The sequence below is a fragment of the Sus scrofa genome, chromosome 2 (assembly GCF_054392235.1).
Source record: "Sus scrofa isolate SSC_HxYL_T2T_F1_AM1 chromosome 2, Sscrofa_HxYL_maternal_Yorkshire_Landrace_v2.0, whole genome shotgun sequence".
Taxonomy (NCBI): Eukaryota; Metazoa; Chordata; class Mammalia; order Artiodactyla; family Suidae; genus Sus; species Sus scrofa.
Genome location: NC_139384.1, coordinates 31,159,220 through 31,180,031, shown reverse-complemented (window position 1 = coordinate 31,180,031; position 20,812 = coordinate 31,159,220). Strand labels below are relative to the sequence as shown.

The 20,812-nt window shown below is 41.4% G+C and overlaps 1 protein-coding gene across 7 annotated transcripts in view; it reads left to right on the top strand.

Moving 5' to 3' along the window:
- Nucleotides 1-1,098: 1,098 nt before the first annotated feature.
- The window catches only part of QSER1 (glutamine and serine rich 1), an 88,109-nt gene continuing 68,395 nt past the window's right edge, over nucleotides 1,099-20,812 (top strand). For 2 of the 7 annotated variants that reach the window (XM_085011480.1, XM_085011477.1), the window contains exons 1-2: nucleotides 1,099-1,599; nucleotides 3,334-3,432. Coding sequence is in view for 2 of the 7 variants with exons in the window: in XM_085011476.1 (XP_084867602.1) it covers nucleotides 1,415-1,599 (185 nt within the window). In the remaining 5 variants the exon portion in view is untranslated. Of the gene's footprint in view, nucleotides 1,600-2,094; nucleotides 2,648-3,330; nucleotides 3,433-20,812 lie in introns of those variants that run through there. The other 5 variants (XM_085011481.1, XM_085011478.1, XM_085011476.1 and 2 more) reach the window with 3 other exon arrangements.

The window sequence follows — 20,812 nt, the reverse complement described above, 5'->3', positions numbered from 1 at the left end:
AATTCTGTGCTAAATACATGAAGAGGTGTTAAATGCGTATTGAATTTTTAAGGGTGGTGGTCAAACTTTACTGTCATTTTTAACTTTTACTTTATGCCTTCGGGACCAAACGACGATTTCTGTGACCCCCAAGTTTCACTACTCATGAGTTACTAGAAGAAACACAACTCTGACATACAATAGAAGAACCGCAAATAATGGTTAGTTTACCCGCCATCAAACAGCTTGGAGATCAGATAGGAAATGTCTGTGTAGAGTCCTGCTGAAGTTCTAAGTCTCAAACAAAAAAACTCCAACACAAAGTGTGCCCAGTGAGTTTAACTTTATCGCAATTAAAGTCATCCAGATGGTGACTGTATTAATCAATGAAGAGGCTGTATTTATCTTCAGATAGAAGATTCTGAAATCCAGAATGAGAAAATCCCCAAGGTGGGGGTGGGGACAGTTAATAAGAGCCCCTGGGAAAGGTCCTTTCAACGAGGATTGGAAAATAATACGTTTGAATTTGAATCTCTTGAATATAAATCTCCCCTAACAGCAGGAAAAGGGTCCTCCAGCCCGGCAAGCTTTGGGCAGGAAGGGAGTAAACGGAACTGTAAAACAGCCCGCTCAGCTGTTTCTGGTTTAGGACCAAGCGCAGAGAAAAGAATCGCGATGTGGGAACTGAGTTATTTGAATCACTGAAAATAACTCGAAGGGTCAAATAACGAACTCCAGGCAAAGCGTTGACAAGCCTCTCCTTTGCAGCACCCTGCGCTGGTTTCCGCTCAATTTCCCCTCCCTCGCGCAGGGCGAGCAGCAGGCACAGCCCCTTCCCACGCGGGGCGCGGCGAGCGCGGACAGCTCCCCTCGAAGCAGCGGAAGGCTGGAAGTCCGCGGCCCGTGGGCTACGGCTGCCAGGCGACCCGCCGGGTTCCTGGACCCGGCCGGGCCGGACAGGCCTCAAGCCTTCACCGCCCCAGCTGGCCTTCCAGAGACTGCCGGTGGCGGTAGAGGCCTCGCGGGCCGCCCGCCTGGCCCGCGAGCCGCGAGCGCGGGGCGCTGAGGGGAGGCGGGGCGAGGTCGCGGGGCGGAGGGGGGGGCGGGAGGTGCATCCTGGGAAATCCACCAACATGGGGCGCAGCGACCGCCGCCGCCGCCGCTGCCGCGGTGAGTCCCGGCCGCGGATGCCGCCGTTTCCCTGACGCCCAGCTGGGGCCTCGTCGCGCGCCGCCGCCCGGGTTCCCCCAGCACAGACTGGCCAACGCGCCCTTCGCCTGTGCGCCCGCCGAGGCCATGTGAGGGGCAGCCCCCTCCGCCGCCGCCTCCTCCACCTCCTCTTCCTCCCCCGCCCCCTCCCTCCCCTCCCGCCCCCCTCTCACTGGGCCCTGGAGAAGCCCCCACTGCTGCCCGCCCTCCCTACGCAACCCCCACGATGGACAGGAACTACGCGACCTCCGGCTTCGCCGACCCGCCGCCGCCGCCGCCCGCGCCCCCCGCTGCCCCCGCCAGCGCCGCCGCACAACCCCCTGCCCCCGCCTGGGCCTACGAACCCAGAGCCGCGGCCGCCGCCGCCAGCAGCAGCTGCAGCAGCGGCAGCAGCCCCAGCCTCAAGGCCAGGTAGGGAGGGTGGGCGGCGGGGTCATGGTGGGCCAGGAAAGGCCAGGGATGCGTTTGGGGCCTTCGTCCCCTGTGCAGCACCGCCCAGGGGTCCGGCCTGGCGGGGAGCCCTCCGCTCGTCTCCTCGCCCTCGCCCCAGCCGGGAGATGCGGCTGATGACTCCTATAGGGTGGTGGATGGGGGCGACCAGTACTGGATTCACAGCTGCGGCTGGCCGGGGACCGTGGGTAGAAGGGAGGGTTGGGCGGGAGTCATGGGTCCCCGTCACCTCCTGGGTTCTGGGCTCTCACATGGTGAAGTTTGGGTTTGTGGCTGAACTCGGTGATCAGAGAGACCCGGGACTGGCTCCGGGGAGCAGAGGGGGGCGCCGAGGAGTTCGGTGCAGTGACATTCCATTGTATTGAAACTAACAATGTGGTCTTGGGGGCCCCAGCGGTGAGTGTGAGGGTGGGGGAGGCGGGAGAGGAAGAGGCGCGGAGCCACGTCCCTGACATTGGGGAACCCAGGAGGCTAGGCTTTGGGAGAATCCCCGGGGCGTGGGGCCTGGGAGGGGGCCCGGTGGGGCATGAACGCTGCGCCGGGGCTGGGTGACATATGTTTGCAGCGGTGGCCAAGATTAAGCTATTTCTCTTTCATGCGTTCAAAGTTACTCTTGGGTTTCCCCCTCTTTTAACAACAGCAGGAAGTAAGGGATCTCTCTTTGCCTTCTATGTATTGGGGTGACTAAGAGTTGGGAAGAAATTGAAGATGAGGGGGTTGGTCAGTGAAGGCCATAAACGTTGAAGAACAGAAGCATGCTTTTCCTTCTCGGTTTCTGAAGCCCCGTTTCATTATGTAGCGTGGGGTTCAAGAGTTCATCTTTGCTCCTGCATGACCAAGGGAATCTAAAATGTTGACTGTTACCAGAAATTTAAGCTCGCGGGAAATGTATGGTAGTGCCACACCGTGAAACGGTCCATTTGAATGATAACTCGAAGGCGTGGTTTGGTTTGGACGATTCGGGAGCGGGGTGTTTTAAAGCCACCTCTGCCGAACAATGCAGAATCTGGTAGGTGCAGCTTCTGATTACAAGGACCGGGGAATCCTGGGTTGCTAATGACTTCATCCTCAGCTACCAACCGGAAGCTTCTTGGCTTTATGATCTCATCAGATATCTTTATTATTGTCACGATAGAAGTGAACTTTTTTTTTTTTTTTTACCTTATACATCACAGTATACTAGATTATCTCCTTTGTTTTTATAAAAGTTCCAGTTCATGATTTGGAAAATATGTGTGAAGAGTGACTGGTCTTTGTCTTAGATAGTACCTTGGGATGATTGTGAGAGAATGAGAAAAATTTGGCTCAAAAAAAAGGGAAATATGCTTTCTTAGAAAATTTTAGGTCCTTTGTTTAAAAGAAATGGTGTTAAAAATTAGTAATGTGATGTGCTGACTTGGAGCTAAATAAATGCTGAGACCTTTCAGAAATAGTGATTATATTATGCACAATTAAGACATTTTAAGGAGTTTTATGGAAAATGCTTGCCCCCCCCCCTTTGGTGGTAATTTGACTATCATTTTCCAAGTAGCTTTTGCATCAAATACCATAATTTACAAATAAAAATTACTTTCTCTTCAGTGAACAGCAATGATGATCGGTATTTGTGCAGCATATTTTGTTTTAAATGAAAAATGTTTTATTAGGTACATGAAACAAATGCTGTCTGGTTATTTCTGTTATTTCTTTTAGCAGAATACTTCTGAGGCAAGAAACTAAAATCTACTTGTCCTATTTTCCAAATGTTATTTATCAAAGTAACAAAGAATGACTTCCCAAACACATTTGAAAACAGTAAGTAGATTTATTTGGAACACATAATCTAAAAGGGATTTATTTTCTGTTTATTGGAAACTATTGATTCTTAAATGCTAAGCCCCTCCCCTCTTAAAATATATTTTGAGGTGGAGTTAGCTAAATTATAGCATAGAAAATTCAGGCTTTTCCCTTCCCCCACTCACTTGCTTTGTTAACATCACTTGTTAGGATCAGGCCATCTGTACAGGCTATAACACACTTCTTAATTGTACCTCATTTTATTCCTCAAACTGTTCAGTGTCCTCTCTCACTTCAGTTACATAAAAAATACTGAATCCGAACTATGCCCTGTAAGTCTTTAAGTATTCTGAGTTTCCAGAAGCCTTTTCATATTTTTATAACATTTAAAAAATCTTTTTCGTAATTCATGTATCATTTGAATGTTTTTCTTCCCCCTTAATGGCAGTTTTCCATGAAGGTGCAAATGAGTACTAGTTGTGATGATGTAATATGGATATTTATCCAGAAGGAGTTAGCCTGTCTGTCACCTTGTTTCCAGTAACCTATTCAGAAGCTAACAGATGGTAATGAACTGACACTGGAACTAACATCCTACTTTATGTCTTTACTTGGTCCTGAAATGAAACATTTTCATCAGTTGATAGGAAATAGCATGGCACACAGTTTTTCATGAGTTTGAAATAACACTTTTTTGGTATAAAAGCTCTTTAAGATATTAGGTATTTCCATTGTTTTAACAATTGAAAAATAAAGAGCTAACTGGAAAATGTAAGCATTTTACCTTAGAGTATATAGAGAGATTTAATGTTTCTAAAATAGTGCCCCCTAGGTTCATAGGACATTCAGGGATAAGACCTGGTCATATAAATCTCCATTTATTTGTGCTCTTCTTACTTTTAGAGACCAAATGAGAATATTGTTGCCTATCACCATGCAGTTGGAAATATTTTCTGTGAGGCTGTTTTAGATACTATAAATACTTTTTCATGCTTTTGGAAATTAGATGATCATCAGGAAGCTACAGACCTGCTGCCTTTTCTCTGTCTTGACATTTGTGTCTTGTACAGAACGGGAAGAGACAGGCTGTTTCATCATGATGATGATAGATGTGTTTGTGTTTGAATATACTCCAGAAAGTGACAAATGGAAATATTTTGTTTTAAAGTAGAATTATATTTCTTTTTTTGCCTTTCTAACTTGAATTGAAACAGCCTTTTTTTTTTTTGTCACCAGTTTCTAGAATTTCCTAACACATAATCTTTTATAGTATGAATGTACCCTTCCAAAAAATGAAATAATGATTAGCTCCTCTAAAAATGATTGGCTACTCTGTTAAGGACTTTCTGAGTAATTTTTAAATCCAGAGTTTCCCTCAAGGCTTTTGGAAAAAGACCGGTAAAATCAAAATGTATAAGAAGTAGACACAATCCTAAATTAGTGAAAGGTTATTTTGAACAAATTTCTGTTGTCCAGAAAGTATTTTCCCATTGCAACAATGTTGTAAATATTAGTATCTATCATTTACTGACAACTGATTTGTGCTAGCTTCTCTTTTAAGTGATAAACACACACACTATTTAATCTTCAGCAATCCTTTAAGGTAGGTATTATTTTTACCTTCTTTTTTAAGAATTGGAAACCAAGGTGTAATGACATTAATAAACTTAGAGCTGCATAGCTAGTAAGTAGTAGAGCCGGAATTTAAACCTAGACATTGTGGATCTAGAACCTGCATGTTTCATTACTGAACTACTTTCTTGTAAGATAGTCTAATGCTGTAATCTACATATATAACGGGTTAATGACCTTTTGTATCTGGCCTAGAAACCTACGCATCATAAAATCCTTATTTCAGTGTTGTTTATCAGTAGTTCTTACTCTGCTAATCTCCACATGCTGTTTATTTCTGAGTTTAGGATTGATAGGATTTCTTGTCCATTCTGTGCTTTCTTCTGAGGGTAACACTTCCATGCCCATGGCTTTAAATACCATCTCTGGAGATGTTCCATGTATGTGTCTAAAAACCCAGATCTCTTCTCAGTGCTAACTGTATATCCATCTACCTCTTTGAGCTTTCACTTGGATAGATGGCAAGCATCATTCGTGGTGAGCTCATACTTTCCCCATCCACCTTACTTATCTAGTGAAGCCTGTCTCAGTAAGTCATACCTCTGTTCATCTGTTGCTCAGCCAGAACCTGTGGGTTGCTTGTGTGCTCAGTCACCAAGCCCTGCTGCTTTTTTTGTTGTTGTTGTTGTCTTTTTGCCTTTTCTAGGGCCGCTCTCCGCGGCATATGGAGGTTCCCAGGCTAGGGGTCCAATCAGAGCTGTAGCCGCCAACCTACTCCAGAGCCTCGGCAACGCCGGATCCTTAACCCACTGAGCAAGGCCGGGGATTGAACCCACAACCTCATGGTTCCTAGTTGGATTCGTTAACCACTGCACCACCACGGGAACTCCACCCTGCTGCTTTTTTATCTCTTAAATATCTTTTTTTTTTTTTTTTTTTTTTTTTTGTCTTTTTGCTATTTCTTTGGGCTGCTCCCACGGCATATGGAGGTTCCCAGGCTAGGGGTCAAATCGGAGCTGTAGCCACTGGCCTACGCCAGAGCCACAGCAACTCGGGATCCGAACCGCGTCTGCAACCTACACCACAGCTCATGGCAACGCCGGATCGTTAACCCACTGAGCAAGGGCAGGGACCGAACCCGCAACCTCATGGTTCCTAGTCGGATTCGTTAACCACTGCGCCAGGACGGGAACTCCTTAAATATCTTGAAATTGTCAACTTTTTTCTGTTTCCACTGCTTCACCCTGATCCAAGCCACTACTGTTTTTCACTTGGATATCTAAATAATCTTGAGCATTTTCTTTCCTTCCTTCAGTTCATTCTTTCTCTTTGTAGCATCCAGTTTTTTTATTTTTTGTTTCAGGGCCACAGGTGCTTCATATGGAAGTTACCAGGCCAGGGGTAGAATTGGAGCTACAGCTGCCATCCCACACCACAGCCACAGTAACACCAGATCCAAGCATCATCTCAGACCTACATTACAGCTCATAGCAACGCAGGATCCTTAACCCATTGAGCAAGGCCAGGGATCAAACCCACATGCTCATGGATACTAGTTGGGTTCTTTTCTGCTGAGCCACATCGGAAACTCCCCAAGGTGATTTTTTTTTTTTTTTTTAAATATAGATCTGCTAGTTTGATCATGTTGCTCTCTTTAAAACTTTTGCTATTCCTGCATCTTAGGGTCAAATTTTTTTAAATCCAGAATGTGTTGAATATGGCCCTGCATTAACTGGCCAATCTGAAATTCCTTGGATCATCCTGAATTCCTTTCTACATCCTTAAAACTTTCATACATGCTATTACTACCTCCACCCCGCTAGTTCTCCTCTTTCCCCTACCTCCCAACCTGAGTTCTTAAGGTATCTCATGTTAGAAAGCTGCTGCCTTCCAGCCTTCACCCCTTGTTTTGTGCAGTGGTATTTGTTTACTGTGCTTTCACAGAATTCTTAGAAATATCATTACAATCCTCTGGAATAGATACGTTCCTCTTTAGAATGGAAGTTCTTTGGGGGACACTCTGTTTTGCCTACTGCTGTATACCTGGTACTTACTCTAGTGCCTTGCATATAGTTGGTGATTCATACATATTTATAACATCAAAACCAGAACTCTGCTTTAGTGTGGGAGTTTTTTCCTTGCTGCAGTCTCTGGTGCCAGTCCCCGTCTTCCCTGTCCACCCTGTAATAGGGACCAAGATGAAGGGTTTAGGTGTTTGTGATTGCCATTGGTTCCACGTGTTGGGGTGTCGGCTGCTGCTTGCTTTTTACCATTCCTTCCAATGCTCTCTGGAACAGTGTGAGTACTAAAATGTGTATAGCAAAACACATTCCAAGTCTTTTCTTTCATTAATTAAACACATATTTGAGTGCCTGCTGTATGGGAGGCACTGTTGGCTTTATCCTCAAGTATTTTGTTCTCTAGTGAAAGCTTGAGAAACCAAATGGCAAACATTCATTCATTCATTCATTCATTCAAATATATGCAGTATCTCTTGAGTTTCTGTTACTAAGCTAAGTTCTACAGAGTACCACAGAGAGGAAATAAACACTGTCCTCCTGCCTCTCAAAGAGCTTGAGCTCCAATAAATGGAGTATAACTTTTAAAAACTGTGAATCACTGTATTGTACATCTGTAACTATATTATATTGTATAGTAACTATACTTCATTAAAAAACAAAAAACTTGTAATCTAGAGGGGTGACAGGGCAATATACTTACTGCCTCTCTACTTCTAAATGTTGAAGTACCCAGAAGCTTGGATTTTTTTTTTTTTAAATGGCTGCTTTCGGAGTTCCTGTCATGGCTCAGTGGCTAACGAATCCTACTAGGAACCATGAGGTTGCAGGTTCGGTCCCTGGCCTTGCTCAGAGGGTTAAGGATCTGGCGCTGCTGTGAGCTGTGGTGTACATTGCAGACACGGCTCGGATCCCACGTGACTGTGGCTCTGGTGTAGGCCAGCAGCTACAGCTCCGATTGGACCCCTAGCCTGGGAACCTCCATATGCCGCGAGAGCGGCCCAAGAAAATGGCAAAAAGATAAAAAATAATAAATAAATAAATAAATAAATAAATGGCTGCTCTCACAGCATATGGAGGTTGTCAGGCTAGGGGTCAAATGGAGCTCTATCCGCTGGTCTGCACCACCTCCACAGCAACACAGGGTCTGAGCTGTGTCTGTGACCTACACCACAGCTCATGGTAATGCCGGGTCTTTAACCCGCCAAGCGAGGCCAGGGATTGAACCTGCGTCCTCATGGTCATGCTAGTCAGATTTGTTTCTGCTGAGCCACGACAGGAACTCCTCCATTCTTTTTCTTCTCTTTCTACTCACCTTAGGTGAAGTTGCCATATAAATCAAATGATTTTCATATTATACCTCTAGATTCATATCTAGCTGTCTTCCTGATATTTCCATTTAGATATTAAGTATTTCAAACATATTACGTCCAAAATATGACTATCACTCTAACCCCCAACCAGGTCCTCCTTTAATCTTCCCCACATCAGTAAATAATACTATTTACTTTGTAGCTTATGCCTAAAAGTTTGGAGCCATCTGTGATCCATTTCTGTCCTCTCATGCGTTCCTTCAGTAAATCCTGTTGGTTTGATCTCCATATACATAATTTCCCACATAGACTATTGCAGTTGCCTCCTATTGCTTTCCTTGCTCTTGCTTTAACTTTTCTGGAGCGTATAAAACATGCAACAGCCAGAGTTAACATTTCAAAATATAAATCAGATAATGTCATCACCCTGTTTAAAACCTTCTAATGTTATTTAGAGGCCTTATCATGGCTTACAAGGTCCTGAGTGATCTAAGCCTCAGCTGATTCTCCCACCTCATCATTCCTTTCCCACCACCATCCTTTAGCCACACTGGCCTTATTTCTGTTCTTGAAATATGTGGATTATTTGTGAACTATCCTAAGATGATTTGTGTCTTGGGAATTTTGCCCTGGTCTCTTTATTTGGAGTTTCTTTGTACGTCTTTGCTTTACTGCTTCTTCTGGACACTTAGGTCTTCTCTTATATGTCACTTTCTTAGGAAGACCTTCTCTGACTGCCTTAGGTAGGCTAACTTCTCGCCACTGTTTCATATCACAGAGTTTTATTTTCTTCATAGCATTATCACTCTCCAAAGTAATTTTAAAGGTTTATTATCATTTATCACTACCCTTTCCCCATGGCACTAACCACCACAAGTAGAATGCATGTTCCATGAGAACAAGGAGCTGATTTGTCCACATCTGTAGAAGGCTGTTTAGAGAAGTGGTTGATAGCATAAGCTCTGAAGTCAGAATTTTGGGGGTTTATGTTTTGACTCCACCACTTAAGTTTCTTAATTTGTCTGTGCCTGAAGTTCCTTGTGTAAAAGGAGGAAGCTGCTTTGTTGTTGTCTTCTCTTTATAGCCATGTCTGTGGCATATGGAAGTCCTTGGACTAGGGGTCAGATCAGAGCTGCAGATGCAGGCCTACACCACAGCCAGGGCAGCAACACCAAATCTGAGCCACATCTGTGACCTATGCTGCAGCTTGGCAATACCGGATCCTTAACCTACTGAGCTAGGCCAGGAATCGAACCCACATCCTTACAAGGACTGCATTGGGTTCTTATCTGCTGAGCCACAGTGGGAACTCCAGAGGAAGCTTCTTCAAAGATTAAATGAAAAGTGTTTAGAATGGTGTCTAGCACATAAGAATAGTATATAGACTCTTAGCTTTGTTGTCAGCACTTAGAACAGTGTCTGGCACATTGTAAGTGCCCATTAAACATTCACTGAATGAATGAAATAACTATACTACTACGCAGCATATTTGTTTCTTTTGAAGAGGTATAAAAACATTTGGGAGACACAGAGGGAAAATTATATCAAGTTCAAGGAGGTCATGATAAAAGTTTTCAGGTGTGTTACATAGAAACTGATCTGAATTATTGTTAATGTTGCATAAAAAGAATAAGATATTAAAAAAAAAAAAAAAAAGATCTGGCATTGCCATGAGCTATGGTGTAGGTCGCAGCTCCAATTAGACCCCCTAGCCTGGGAACCTCCGTATGCCGCAGAAAGCGGCCTTAGAAAAGGCAAAAAGACCAAAAAAAAAAAAAAAAAAAAAAAAAAGAGGTATTAGCAGAAGGAGGGAGCTTTCAAAAATAAGTGTTCCAAGGAGGGAGTAAGTGGAATCTGCTAGACAGGTTGAGGGCTGCCCCTTAAACTGCACAGTATCACTTCTGTTGCAGTCACCTGGTCAAAGCAGTCTTGGATATAATGAAGAGTTATGGGAGGGAGACTACACAAAGGTGTGTTTCATTGGGGAGCTCACTAGAGTAGCACTCTACCACAGTGTATTAGTACTAGATTTTAGAGGGCTTTTGATGACAAGCCACCGAGTTTATTTAGTTTATTTTCTACGGCTAGGCTAGGTACGGCTAGGCTAGGTACGGAGCTTTGAAGGGTTTTTGAGAAGGATGATGATGATGATATTAGCAAAAAAAGTGTTTTAATAAGATTAAATTGGCAGTCAAGTACAGAGTGGCTTAGAATTGGCAGAGGTAGAGAACAGGATACCAAATGAGAGGCAGTTCATCAGACCAGACATGAAGGGGGTTATATTAGGGTTCTCCAGAGAAACAGAACCAATAGGGAATCTAGAAATATATCTGCTGTTTCAGATTTCCCGTTGTGGCTCAGCCGTAACAAAGCCAGCTAGTATGCATGAGGACACAGGTTTGATCCCTAACCTTGCTCAGTGGGTTAAGGGTCCGGTGTTGCCATGAGCTGTAGTGTAGGTCGCAGACGCAGCTTAGATCCCTCATTGCTGTGGCTGTGGCGTTGGCCAGCTGCTGTAGCTCCAAGTCGACCCCTAGCCTAGGAACTTCCATGTGCCGTGGGTGCAGCCCGAAAAAGAAATATATCTGCTATTTGCAGTCCAGAGATCAGAAAAGTCTGTGGTTCAGCCTGAGTCCTAAAGCCTGAGAACCAGGAAAGCCCGTGATGTAAATCCTAGTCCGAGGGCAGGAGAAAACAAGAGATGTCCCTGTTTAAGCTGAGGCTGGCAAAAGAGGGCAGGTTTCCTCCACCTTTTGTTGTATTCAGGCTCTGGATGGATTGGATGATGCCAGCCCACACTGGGTAGGGCAGTCTATTGAGTTTATTCAAATGCTAATGTCATCCAGAAACACCCTCACAGACACACCCAGAAACAGTGGTTAATCTGGGCTCCCCATGGCCAGTCAAGTTGCCGCGTAAAACTAACCATCGCAGAGGAAATAAGAGATTGGTGGTGATACTGATGTTGAAAGGAAGGAAGGGATGTGGGAGATATTAAAGATCAAATTGCCTGAGACTGTTGACAGGATATATGTTAAAAGTAAGAAAAAGAAAACGGTCGTTGACTTTTTCTGGTGAATGATGCAGTGAAGAAAAATATGAATATTCTTTCATTTTAGTCAACAAATATTCCATGAACTTCTTTTAGGCATTGGGGATTCAGTGGTAATTAAGACAGACAACATCTATTTTCGTGGCGCTTATATTCTCAAGGGGAGTGGAAGTCAAAAATCAAATAAATCAAGAAAATTTCCTGCTTGAAGAAGTCACATTTCCCTGAAGTGTGAGGAAAGAGCATGTGCAAATGTCCTAAGCCTAAAACAAGTCTGGTAATTCCATTCTCTAACTTGATCTAACCCTAGATGAGTGGTTGTCAAATTTTAGAGTCCTTCAGAATCACCCAGAGGGCTTGTTCAAGCACAGGTTGCTGGGCCCAACCCCAGGGTTTCTGAATCAGTAGGTCTGGGGTGGAGTCCAATAATTTGCATTTCTAACTAGTTTTGAGGTGATGCTAATGCTGTTTGTCATCTTATCAGTCTTCCTGACCAGTCTTACTTCTGCCTAAAAATCATCACTTCATAAAAGTCTTCCCTTACCACCAAATCTGAAGTCCCACCAAGTGTCCTTTCCTTTTTAAAAACATTTTATTGTAGTTGAATAGTTGATTTACAAGTTGTGTTAATCTCCACTGTACAGCAAAGAGATTCACTTATACACATATCCATTCTTTTTCAGATTCTTTTCCCATTATATAGGTTATCACAGAATATTGAGTGGATTTCCCTGTGCTATACAGCAGGTCCCTGCTGACCATCCATTCCATACACAATATTGTGCATATGCATATGCCAGTCCCAACCAACCTTATTCCCGCTGACCTTTCTTCTTTGGTAACCATAAGTTTGTTTTTGAAGTCTGTGGATGTTTATTTTAGAAAGTAGTTCATTTGTATCATTTTTTTAGATTCCACATTTAAATGATATCATGCATATTTGTCTGACTTGTTTTACTTAGCATGCTGCCCTCCAAGCCTGTCCATTTTGCTGCAAATGGCAAAAATTCATTCTTGTCTATGGCTGAGTAATATTCCATTGTATATATGTACTACATCTTCTTTATCCATTCATCTGTTGATGGACGTTTAGGTTGCTTCCATGTCTTGGCTATTGTGAATAGTGCTGCATGTATCTTTTTGAATTATGGTTTTCTCCTACCAAGTTTTCTTCTTTTTTTTTTTTCCTTTGTCCTTTTTTTTTTTTTTTTTTTTTTTGCTTTTTAGGCCACACTAGCAGCATATGGAAGTTCCCAGGCTAGGTGTTGAATTGGAGCTGCAGCTCCTGGCCTACACCACAGCCCCAGCAATGCCAGATCCCTGACGTGCTGAGCAAGGCCAAGGATTGAACCTGCATCTTCATAGATGCTAGTCAGATTTGTTTCCACAGTGCCACAACAGGAACTCTGTCTCCTACCAAGTTTTCTTTTTTACAACACCTTTTTTTTCTTTTTTCTTTTTTTTTCCCTCATCTTTTTAGGGCCATGCCACGGCATATGGAAGTTCTTAGGCTAGGGGTCAAATCGGAGCTGTAGCTGCTAGCCTACACCACAGGCACAGCAATGTCAGATCCAAGCCACATCTTCAACCTACACCACAGCTCACAGCAATACCAGATCCTTAACCCACTGAGTGAGACCAGGGATCGAACTTGCATCCTCATGGATACTAGTCAGGTTGTTTCTGCTGATGGGAGATGGAGTTCCCATGATGGGAACTCCAACACTTTTATTTTCTTTAAAGTATTTGTCCTCAGCCGACAAGGCCAGAAAGGTGAATTTTGGGAGTTTAAATAGGCATTTGTTTAGAAACAGTAGTGGGATCTCAGAGATTTAAGATTTGGGGGATTGAAGGGTAGAGGGCTGAGAACTGATCCTTAGCTGTTGGTAATAACTAGCAGGTCCTGAATGCCTACTAATGCCAAGCACTGGCCTAATATATGCATTATCTTATTTAATTTTCACAACTCTGAGTTAGGTGCTATTGTTAGCTGGCGCTCAGGGAAACTGGAGCAGAGAGCTGTTACTGTACTTGTTCAAGGTTGCTACTAGTCCGTGGCAGAGGCAGGATTTGAACCCATGAAGTGTGACTTCAAAGACCGCTGTTAGTCAAGGTGTTCTTGCTCTTGGGGAAAACTTTTTGGGTGTGGAGGTTTAGGATGAAGTAGGCTTGGCAAATGAAAAAAGTCAGGGGCGTTGGTGATGGGAGACTTTTTAAAAGGATGATCGATCTCTTGGGTGTTAACATTTATGCTGGGAGGTTATACTTTCTCAATTACTTTAAAAATTGGAATTATTTTCCCAGAGTATACTTTCACTGAAAATTTTGGAGAAAACTTGAAAAGATGGGCTTATACCAGATTGAATGGTTGCCATAAGTTAAGGGAATTGTAGAGATGTTTGCTGAGCAGCTTTCACTGCTTTGGGAGCTTGGGATACATCAGCAAACAAAACCAAGATCTCTACCTTGGTGGAATTTACACTGGGTATGTAGAGTGAGACAAATGATAAATAATAAACATAACTTTGTAAATTATCTAGTATGTTGAGAGGTGATAAGGGAAAAAGCAAGGTTACAAAGAATGGAAGATAGATGAGGGAGGTATTGTGGGGTTTTTTTAATTATTTTAGTTTTTATTGTTGCTTTACAATGTTCTGTCAATTTCTGCTGTACAGTAAAGTGACCCAGTTATACATCTATATACATTCTTTTTCTCATATTATCCTCCATCATATTCCATCCCAGGTGATTAGATATGGTTCTCTATGCTATATCGCAGAACCTCATTGCTTATCCACTCCAAGCGCTGTAGTTTCCATCTACTAACCCCAGACTCCCAGTTATGCAGTTCCCTCCCACTCGGCAATCACAAGTCTGTTCTCCATTTCCATCAGTTTGTTTCTTTTCTGTAGATAGGTTCATTTGTGCTGTATATTAGATTCCACATCTAAGTGATGTCATATGGTATTTGTCTTTGTCTTTCTGACTTATTTCACTTAGTAGGAGAGTCTCCAGTTCCATCCACGTTGCTGCAAATGGCGTTATTGTTCTTTTTTATGGCTGAGTATATTCCATTGTATTTATGTACCACATCTTCTTAATCTATTCATCTGTCAATGGACATTTAGGTTGTTTCCATGTCTTCGTTATTATGAAGGGTGATGCAGTGAACATAAGGGTGCATGTATCTTTTTCAGTGAGAGTTTTGTCTGGATATATGCACAGGAGTGGGATTGCTGGATCATATGGTAGTTCTGTATTTGGTTTTTTGAGGTACTTCCATACTCTTTTCCATAGTGGTTGTACCAATTTACATTCCCACCAACGGTGTAGTAGGGTTCCCTTTTCTCCTCACCCTTTCCAGCATTTGTTATTTGTAGACTTATTAATGATGGCCATTCTGGTACCTCATTGGCCACTAATAGCTCCTCATTATAGTTTTGATTTGCATTTTTCTAATAATTAATGATGTTGAGCCTTTTTTCATGTTCCTTTTGGCCATGTGTATGTCTCCTTTGGAGAAATGTCTATTCATGTCTTCAGCCCATTTTTCAATTGGGTTTATTTTATTTTTTAATTTTTTAAATATTTTTTGCTGTTGAGTTGTATGGAGATATTTTGGAGATTAAGCCCTTGTTGGTTGCAACGTTTGCAACTAGTTTCTCTCATTCCATAGGTTCTCTCTCTCTCTCTCTTTTTTTTTTTTTTTTAATGGTTTTCTTTACTGTGCAAGTTTAATTAGGTCCCATTGGTTTATTTTTGTTTTTATTTCTATTGCTTTAGGAGACTGACCTGAGAAAACATTTGTATGGTTGATGTCCGAGAATGTTTTGCCTACGTTCTCTTCTAGGAGTTTTATGGTGTCATGTCTTATGTTTAAGTCTTTAAGCAATTTTGAGTTTATTTTTCTGTGTGGTTTGAGGGTGTGTTCTAGTTTTGTTGATTTACATGCAACTGTCCACTTTTCCCAACACCACTTGCTCCAGAGATTGTCTTTTTCCCATTTAGCATTCTAGGCTCCTTTGTTGAAGATTAATTGACCATAGGTGTCCGGGTTTATTTCTGGATTCTCTATTCTGTGCCATTGGTCTGTATGTCTGTTTTTGTACCAGTACCACACCATCTTATTTACTGTAGCTTTGTAATATTGTCTGAAGACTGGGGGAGTTATGCCTCCTGCTTGGTTTTTGTTCCTCAGGATTGCTTTGGCAATTCTGGGTCTTTCATGGTTCCATATAAATTTTTGGATTGTTTGTTTTAGTTCTGTGAGAAGTGTCATGGGTAATTTGATAGAGATTGCATTGAATCTGTAGATTGCTTTGGGTAGTATGGCCATTTTAACAGTATTAATTCTTCCAGTTCCGGAGCATGGAATATCTTTCCATTTCTTTGAATCCTTTTTAATTTCCTTGATTAATGTTTTATAGTTTTCGGCATATAAGTCTTTCACCTCCTTGTCACATTTATTCCTAGGTAGCAATTTTAAGTAGTGTGGACTGGGCAGGCTATTTGGAATGGGGGTATTTGAACAAAGACTTGATGGTGGTAATATTTTGAAAAAAGAAGTATTTTACATTAAGGAACAGTACTTCAGTAAGGATTATCTCCCCTCCACCCACCCTTGATTCAAATGAGATTTCAAGGTGTTTTGGGTTTGTTTGGTTTTTGCAGGGGGTGGGGCGGGGGGAAGCACTTTCTCACATGCAGAAATTCCTGGGGCCAGGAATCCTACCCATGCCACAGCAGCGATCTAAGCTTCAGTGACAACACTGGATTCTTAACCTGCTGAGCCACAAGAAAACTCTGATATTCAAGTTTTGTTTAAAAAAAAAAAAAAGGAATTGCTTGCTCCTTTGCTAACATCTTATTTCTTTGTTCAATGTTTATCCTTTATTGCTGTTATCACTGTTTTAAATTTTAGGAATGTGATAGATGACTTGTCACTGAGCTGCTACCAACACACAGTTTCTGAATTTTCACTTGGGCCAGTCCAGCTATGCCTTTCCTGTCTAGGTCTTTTTGCAATCAATTCTCTTTTCTTTTTAGTCAGTAGTAAGCATTTGTTAATCATTGTGCCAGCTGTATTCAAATAAGTGTGGAGGTATTGTACAATATGAAGAGGTAAATGGGAGGTACCTGGGCCTAGTTTTAGCATGTCTACTTATTTTTCTTTCATTTTTTTCTAGAACCATGACCACAGATTCTCCCTTGCCCTGTCTCTTTTATCTCTAAATGAAACACCACTTTCCCATTGTTCCTTGAACAGCAGCAGGAATGCTCTTATCTCAGGGTCTTTGGCCTATTTCCTCTGCTAAGACCACTCTTCGCTCTGAAAATCTTCATGGCTTTCGTCCTCAATTCAGTTCAAAATGTCGTATTGTTAGAAGCTGCTCCTTAATACCCTCACTGGAGGCCTCCTCCTGCCCTCATCATTGTGTTGCCCAGTATCCTGCCTTAAGTTTCTTCATAGCACTTGTCAATCCTTGATATGAATTATTGCTCTGTTTGTTGTGGGTTCCTGATCATTAACCCCTGGGTGTTTCTTGACAGTCCAACTTCACTCGTTTTGTTCTCCTACCCACCTATTTATCTGTCACATAAGTATTCAATAGATATTGATTTAATATAGAATATATTTAATGGTAGAGTATATTCTGTTTTGACTTCCTATCTAATATTTTGGAGTATAAATTTGGTCTCCAGAAGATTAAGATTCTTTAGGGATCTTAACTATGTTGCTTATCCTATATTGGTAACCCTGTGGGCTTTTATGGGATATAATGAAGTTTTCATATGACTTAATACCATCATTCTCATTACTGTGTGATCACTGATCCTGTTTGAATAACTTGAGTTCAGATTTGTCTAACCCAATGAAGTATGACAAACACAAAAATGTGAATAAGCTAAAATACTTTTGTTTGGGTCTGCTTAAATTAGATGGCTTAACATTTTTAAATATTTCTCATATTGAGCAGACTGAAAAATTACTATTAACCTGGTAAAGCAGCTGGTACTATACCCACTTAAACAGATATTAAACCATTGAGGTCAGAGTTCGATTTGATCAGAGCCACAAAGGCTCTAGTGGAATAATGCCAAAATAAAAGTGTGAACCATTTGGAAAGGTGGAATTTAAGTAGAACCGTGGCTGTTCCAAAAAACAAAACCAGAGGAGTTACCACTGTGGCACAATAGGTTAAGCATTCAACCGCAGGAGTTCCTATTGTAGCGCAGTGGAAACAAATATGACTAGGAACCATAAGGTTGCAGGTTCAATTCCTGGCCTTGCTCAGTGGGTTAAGAATCTGGCGTTGCCAAGAGCTGTGGTGTAGGTCGCAGATGTGGTTCGGATCCTGCATTGCTGTGGCTGTGGCGTAGGCCTGCAGCTGAGCTCCAATTGGACCCCTAGCCTGGGAATCTCCAATCTCCATATGCCATGGGTGTGGCCCTAAAAAAAAAAGCAGAAAAAAGAAAAAGAAAGAAAGAAAGAATTCAACTGCAGAGCTTGCAGTCACTTGGCTTGCTCACTGCAGAGTTGTGGGTTCGATCCCCAGCCCGGCTCAGTGAGGTAAGTAAGGATCTGATGTTGCTGCAGCTGTGGCATAGGTCGCAGCTGTGGCTTGGATTCAATCCCTGGCCTGGTAACTTCTGTATGCTATGGTCATGGCCATAAAAAAATAAAACAAACAAACAAAACTAGCAGTGGTCTTTTGCTGTTATTTAATATCTTTGTATTACTTTTTTATTTTTATTTTAGTTTAGTTTATTTTTTTATTTTACTTTTTTTTTTTTTTTTTTTTTTGCTTTTTAGGGCTGCAGGTACTGCATATGAAAGTTCCCAGGCTAAGGGTCAAATCAGAGCTACAGATGCTGACCAACACCACAGCCCCAGCAACAGCGGATCTGAGCCGTGTCTGTGACCTGCACCACAGCTCATGGCAACACCAGATCCTTGACCCGCTGAGCGAGGCCAGGGATGGACTCCGCATCCTCCTGGATACTAGTTGGATTCGGTTTTTGCTGTGCCGCAATGGGAATTCCCCTCGTTTTTTGTTTGTTTGTTTGTTTGTTTTGCAAGAGCAAGTTTGGGCTCAGTCTGATCCTCTATAATATTTACTTTAATATAATGTGGAAGATGATGATTCCAAAACTTGCTATTTAAAGCTAATCTAGTATACACCTAGTTAACATTTATCTACTATAAATTTTATTATGGGCCTTTTAATATCATGATAAAGTGGACTTTGGAGTATGTTACTCACATTTAATAACTTAACATGTTTATTAAGAAATGTTAAAGTACCTTGGCTTGTAAATTATGAAAACTTGAGTAACATTTTAGGAAATCATTTTTAACTGTTGTTTCAAAATATATTCTTTTTTTCTTTTTTTTTTTTACTTATTATTTTTCTTTTGTCTTTTTTTCTAATGTTCATTAAAATTTCTTCCTCTGTATTAACCTTTGTTGTGGATCAGAAATCTAGAATATGAATTAGCTACTTGGAAGTTGATTTTCTCTGCTAAAAACAACAGCAACATTTTTTTTTTATTATGTAAAATTTCAAACCAAACACATTTCCAGAGAATGGTACAATGAATCCCTATGTATCCATTAGCCAGCCTCAACAATCTCAGCACATGGTCAGTCTTGTTTCATGTGTCCCTACCAGCTTTCTATCCCTACTTTGTATTTGCTTTGTTTTATTTCAGAGTAAATTTCAGGCCATGTATGTATCTCTTTCAACCATAGTATGTCTCTAAAAGGTAAAGACTTAAGTTTTTTTTTTTTTTAACATAACCGCAATTCATAGGATATTTTAAGGTAATCTATAAATATTCCACTTGCTTTGGTATCTGAAATCAATCTTAAAATTAGTGAAAATAATATAGTCCAGTTACAGTTGTAGAAAATGCTAGTGGTTTTATTATAAGTCTTTGCTTAATGGACTTACAGATTTCTGGGAATTTCCTTAGGAAAACTTTTTGAGCATCTGGAAATTTTCTGATTAATTTTTAAAATTTGTAGAGCAAGAAGAAATAGTATAGTGAGTATCAAGATTAATATTAGAACTTTGGATTTTGAGTTTCCTGAAAGTCTTTTTTTCCCTCTCAAATGCTATTAAGTTCTTAAACCAAAGATATACAAATGTTTGTCTATAAAACTAGTGCACAAATGTAAATTATTGCGATAAATCTGTATCTTTAAACAGACTATCCTTACCTAAGGCCAGAAATCCTAGGCCATGTTAATATTAGTGAACAAAATCGTGATGATTAAAAATCCAGAAGTTCCCACTGTGGTGCAATGGGATCGGTGGCATCTCTGGAGCTTTGGGATGCAGGTTGGAGCCCTGGCCTGGCACAGTGAGTTAAGAAACTGGTATTGCCCCAGCTGTGGCTCACATCTAATCCCTGGCCTGGGAACTCCATATGCCACAGGGTAATCACAAAAGAAAAAGAAAAAAAAAATCAGCTATACTAGTTCTCAAACAAGGAAGAAATTTAATTTGATGAGGGAAAGACTAGGCCACAAACAATAAGATGCATTGAAGAAACTAAATACAACATCTATAGCATCTATACATTTGAATCATGAGAATATGACTTTATTATGTACTGTGGAAAGTAACCAGCCGTGTATTCTTTTTTTTTTTCTTTTACAGCCATACCAGTAGCATATGGAAGTTCCTGGACTAGGGATTGAATCTGAGCCACAGCTGTGGCAACGCCAGATCCCTAACCCACTGTGTTGGGCTGGGAGCAAACCTGAGTCCCAGGGTTCCCAAGATGCCGCCAATCCCATTGCGCCACAGTGGGAACTCCAGTTCATTTTTAATAATTCCTTCATAGCCTAAAGTGAGAGATAATCATCCAGGACCCGCTCGACTGTTTTTGTCTACCTCTTAAATGAATGTTAATGTCTGGATGATACAGATAGTTAATACACTGCAACAGTTCAAATCACAAAATAGTTTGCTTTGACAAAAGTATTTCTTTTAAATGTGTTATAGAAAAATATTTGGAATGGGAAAAGTTGGACTTGAAAATGTTTTCTTTGTTCAGAGGAAACGTCTGTAATGCAGGTGATGAGAGAAATAAAAAAGGAAGATGTTGAAATGGAACTTTGGAATTGTGTCCAATCCAGGTCTTGGTAACTGTGGTTATCATGGGTATAGTCAAGCATATGCCACATCACCATCATGTTTCATTTATTTCCCCGCAGAACAGCAGACGGAAACTTTTGAGTACCCTTGACTTTGGCATCATTTTTCTTGAGCATCTGTTATAAATGCCAAAATCTGTTTCTCCTGTTGTGGATAATGTTTGGAACTGGTAGATTGATTTTTGAATATGTTCTACAGCTCCACTAGGCAGGAAATACCGTACTATTCGTTTCACCTTCTCAGTCAAAACAGAAACACCTTCTGTCTAAACAATTT